The 5,524-nt window shown below is 35.6% G+C and overlaps 1 protein-coding gene across 1 annotated transcript; it reads right to left on the bottom strand.

The window, feature by feature from the left end:
* Positions 1-1,584: 1,584 nt before the first annotated feature.
* LOC139888282 (uncharacterized mitochondrial protein AtMg00810-like) lies at positions 1,585-1,914 on the bottom strand. The gene has a single exon (XM_071871300.1). The coding sequence runs from the start codon at positions 1,912-1,914 to the stop codon at positions 1,585-1,587; it is 330 nt and encodes a 109-aa protein (XP_071727401.1).
* Positions 1,915-5,524: the final 3,610 nt, after the last annotated feature.

The raw sequence follows: 5,524 nt of genomic DNA on the forward strand, positions 1-5,524 counted from the left end.
TCATGAACCCACCCAAACCCGAATATTTTTACATTCTACTTTCATGCATGTACATAAAATGCAAAGTTATGGTGAGTTCAAAAACCATCTCGAAGCATATTTCAAGACTTCGGCTCTAGATACCATTGATGGAATTCAACATAACAACAAGTTCATAATGTTTATATAATCACAAAACCAATTTTATGAGTGTTAAGTCAAGCGGAAGCATTATTTCATTTATAAACAAGTGTATATGTTAAACCATTTTCATCAATTGAATTCCATTATGAATTATTAAGCCTTGAGTATATGCTTACAAAATAGAAGTAGTTTAGAGGTTATACCTTCTCCAAGTTAGGAGGTTAATAAGTGATGATGAAGATGATGAACAAGTGTGTAAAACCCAATCCTTTGATACACTAACACCACCCTTTAAGTTAGTTAAGATTTAGACACTTAACTAACTAATTAACCAAGCTCAAAACCCTTTTATTTGCACTTGAAAAACTGGACAGCAGCAACTAGAAAGATGATGAGAATGCAAGCTTCAAAAGCATGAAACCTCAAGAAATAATACCCCAAACTTTGCCCAACACCTAATACTATAGTTAGGATTTGTTGACACTTGAAGATAAGCTTTCAAATAAACTCAAGCACACTCCTTTTTACCAAAAAATTTCGGCCAGAATGCTGTATGAAGAAGAAGAGAGTGTTTTTCACTTGTTTTCTAGGCTTTAGTCAAAGAATACTTTGGTATTTGAATGACCCATGCATATATGAACTTGTGCCAACACAAGTAACAAGGAAACAAGCATGGGAGGACCTTGGAGACTCCCCAAAACCGTCCACCATGTGGGGTGGGTTTAGTTTTATTTTATAAAACTTGTATTTTTGTTTTATAAAAGCTTGTTACAAAATGCCAAGTATTTTGTAAGTTACTTGCATATTTTATAAACCATTTACAAAATATAACACAATATAATTATTTAAACCTATAAATTATTAAATTCATAATGTATATAAATTATCCAAATAATTTATCTCAAGTGATTATATTTTAGAAAACCGATTTTCTAAAGTTCAAGTGTCGCGTATTTATTTAACGATCCAATTGTTAAGACAAATACATATAAGGTGTCGGTAAACTTGTTATTGGGTATGACCCGACTTGGATCATAACATGTTAGCCACATTAATTAAATATGTCTCTCGGGCATACGAAACACCTTCACAAATACCTCGCGATGTAATCAACTATTGTGAATCGTTTATAATCGATATGAATGGGTCGCAAATTGCGGTGCCAGGACCGCAATTTGCGGTCTTCCCTATTTCTGCCACTTTTCTTCGTCTTTAGCATCTTTTTGCTTCAAATCTCCACAAACCTAAAATACACGAAACTATATCAAAGTAACTTGTTTTTCATCTAAACACGGACAATTTTATTACTTTTGTGTACAAATAATCGCATCAAATAATGATCGATCGATTAGCAACACCACGTTACTCGGCTTCGGCACTCGAGCGAGAAGGCGTGTGTTGCCGCTTAGATGACCATGACAACAAATTGTTTTCTAAAAACACGCAGTACCCTGAGGTTGATCAACGAGTGGTGGGACAGCCAGCCCGGTTTGCATCATAATAAGGAATCAACGAGGTAGTGGAAGATGCATATAACCGAAGACCCAGATCAAGAGTGCCCTGAACATATTTAAAAATCCTACGAAGAGCAGCTAGATGAGGATCTCGAGGATCGTGCATGAATAAACATATTTTCTGCACATCATATGCATTATTCGGTCGTGTAAAGGTAAGGTACTGAAGCGTACCATCTATATTGTGATACTCGGTTGGATCCTTAACTGGAGGACCCGAGGCAATGAGTTTCGTGCTAGTATCAATCGGAGTCATGTTGGGATTAAAGTTACCCATGTCTGCACGCTCAATGATCTCAGAGGCATACTTCTTATGAGAGAGAAACATCCCAGAATACGAACGAGTGTTTAAAATGCCTATTAATAATTCAACAGACCAAGGTCTGTCATCGAGTTTACCTTATGCATGGAAGTGATAATCCGCTGAAGAAAAGCTGTTGAAGAGATAGTCAATATAATGTCATCCACATAAAGTAATAAAAATGATGTATCTATAGCCTGTTTATATATGAATAGGAAAGTGTCACATTTGTGTGCTGAAAGCCAACATGCTGTGCATATCCGGCAAACCTATGAAACTAAGCCTTAGGGGCTTGTTTAAGCCCGTAAAGAAACTTCCGAATAAGACAGGCATGGTCCGGGTGAGCTGGATCCCGAAAATGTGGGGTTGGTACATACAGTGGCGAAACCACTTTGGGGCAGTAGGGGGCGCCCGCCCCCAGTGGATTTTTTTCAGTGTAAAAATTTTAAGTTTTCTCGACTTTGCCCCCGGTGGATTTTTTTTTGCCTAAAAACCTACATATTTTGCCCCAAAATCTACAAATTTTGCCCAAAATTCTTCGTCTTTTGCCCCAAAATCTTCAACTTTTACTCAAAAATCTTCAACTTTTGCTCAAAAATCTTCATAATTTGCCTAAAAACCTCAATTTTATGCCCCAAAACCTCAATATTTTGTAAAAAAAAAACTTGCTACCGTTTTAATTTTTTTTTGCCCCCGGTTAAAAAAATCCTAGTTTCGCCACTGGGTACATGTACACTATCTCTGAGAGATGCTCATGAAGAAACGCATTCTCGACATTCAGCTGATGAACATGCAAATTTCGAGAAGCGGCAAGACTAAGAACTATCAGAATAGTTGCTGGTTTAACAACCGGACTGAAGGTCTGCTGACTGCGACCGAGACTGCGACCGAGCCTAGTCTCAAGACTTTTCTATTTAGTTATATGTATATGACAAAATTGCACTGGGGGTCCCTGTGGTATGTTCGAAATAACAAGTGGAGTCCAAAAGAATTTTTTCACCTTGGGGGGTCACTGTGGTTTGCAATACTTTCACCGGAGGTCCAACGGCCTAACGTCTGTCAACATTTAACGTTTTTTAGGCCTCACATGACTTGCACATGAGAGTAGTTTCATCTTTTTAAAATTTACTAAGTTCATACCTTATCCTTTTAACTCTCTTTCTTCCACTCTAAACTTTCATCCACCCAAAATTATTAACCTTAAATTGAAACCCATCAAAATCATAAACTTGATTTAAAACTCACCATCCATAGTCAATCATGAATCAAAATCAAATTAATAAATATGTTTTTTGTTTTTTTAGTCATTTCAAGAAATATCACATCTTTCATTAATTAGTAGAAACCAATGGTTCATCAAATCAGATGAAAATATATATGTCAAGTGCTCAACTAATCAACAATCCTTTAAAATTTAAATTACATTACAGTAATGACTAATATATGAGACCTATGAAAAATAAAAATAGTAATAATGCTCATATTACCAACACCACAACAGTAGTACGAGAAGACCTTGTCAAAAACAAAAAAAATAGTAGATGGGTGTCCCTGATGAGAACAATACCTTAAACAGATCTGGAGTCGCCCTTTTTAAAATCACCACTTCCTAAATCGATTACCAAAATATGCAATGGATTCATCACTTACCCCAATATTTGTAAAAGGAAATTTTCACAAACATTTGTTTCCAACAATAGCAGCAACAATTAATTCCATCTCGGGGGATTTATTTCAAATTTATGAACTAAAAGTTCAACCACCGTTAAACACCACCTGTTTTCAGATCGCTAACCACCACCAAAGTTCATCTTCTCCGGTGGTTACATCCAGTGATTTTGAACAAGACGACGGCAGATCTGAAAATAATAATAATAAAAAAAACACAACCACCAATTATGGGTTGTTAGATGACGGCGGTGGTGGAGAGGGTTTCGATGACAGCGATAAGGATCCGGCGACGGTGGTGGAGTTATGATTGAATCAGCCATGTTGAAAAATTGTTGCTGTGAGTACAAATCGAGATTCAATATTACAGATTGTAAATTCGAGATTTAATTTCGTGATGAAGATGAAAAACACGAGGATGAAGATGAAGTGATTTTGTTGTTGCTTTATGAAATGATGAGATGAAGTAGATATGATGAACAGATGCAGATTTGGTGGGGCTTTAATGATGATGATGTTGTTCAATCAAGAGATGAAGATTTGGTGTGGCTTTGTAGAGGGGAAGAAGAAATGGGTGTAGGTAGGACCTAAAAGGGGTCAAAGGAATAAAAAAGACGAAATTACCTTTATGTGCAAGTCATGTGAGGCCCAAAAACGTTAGATTTAGACAGACGTTAGGTCGTTGAACCCTCGGTGAAACTATTGCAAACCACAGTGACCCCTCAAGGTGAAAAAATTCTTTTGGACTCCACTTGTTATTTTGAACATACCATAGGAACCCCCGGTGCAATTTTGTCTATGTATAATAGTAAATTACCCATTCTTTTGTTATAGTTCAAACTAGTTGTTTACCCTCGCTTCGCGCCGGGAGTTCGGTTTTCAATGTATTTTATTGCGTTTAGTTTAACGATGATGTCGTTGAAGCGCAACTCGAGTCGAACTAAAAGGTATAACCCGTCAAAGATTTAAATGTTATTTTAAATTAACAATATATGTGCATCTCTGCGGGTGGAGAAAAATATAAAGGAAACTTAAAAATAAAAAATAAAAAAAAATTGTTACAACGGGTATAGAAAAATATAAAGGAAACAATCGGTATTATTCATATTTTTTGCCTAGTAGATATTTGTTGCTGCTAATTATAAAGAAACCATCGGTACTATTCATATTTTTTGTCTGCGGGTGAAGAAAAATATAAAGGAAACCAAAAAAGAAAAAAATGGGGAAAAAACTGTTAAAAAAAAAAATTACTACAGTACCGTGAATAGTACTGTTCACGTGAATAGTGACCGGTGTACAATCATTGTTGCGTGATGTGCAAGTGATTACTGTTCACGTGAATAGTGACCGGTGTACAACCATTGTTGCGTGATGTGCAAGTGATTAAAGTGAATAGTACTATTCACGTAAATAGTGACCGGTGTACAACCAATGTTGCGTGATGTGCAAGTGATTAAAGCGTGCGAATAGTAATACTCATAAGTTTTGTCGTATATATGGTAATGAACCGAAATGTGAATTCTTAAATTATCAAACTATATCTTTCAAAATAAATCAGAAATTTTATATTTTATTTTTTATTTCCAAATAAGACTTGTGCCAGTTGACGAGTCTTCCATCCATCCTTAGCTCGTCTTTCATTGTCACTTCTGAAAGTTTCATTAGTTGGATACATAGCCAAACTTTTTAATCTTTCGGATTCTTTGGAATCTCATTTTCACTTCTTGATGTTATTAATCAGGTGGTCTTGTTTGTCTTTACAGAAAATAAATAGGCACTGATCGTTCTCGTTATGCCTTAGGACTGAAGAATCCATGAATAAATGGAGAAAAACGGTATTAATTGGTCCATTTTATTTTTGTTTGATTTATGTGTATAATAATTGTAGTATTGTTATTACCATCGGTGAATATGTGAT

Source organism: Rutidosis leptorrhynchoides, chromosome 1 (genome assembly GCF_046630445.1).
Source record: "Rutidosis leptorrhynchoides isolate AG116_Rl617_1_P2 chromosome 1, CSIRO_AGI_Rlap_v1, whole genome shotgun sequence".
NCBI lineage: Eukaryota > Viridiplantae > Streptophyta > Magnoliopsida > Asterales > Asteraceae > Rutidosis > Rutidosis leptorrhynchoides.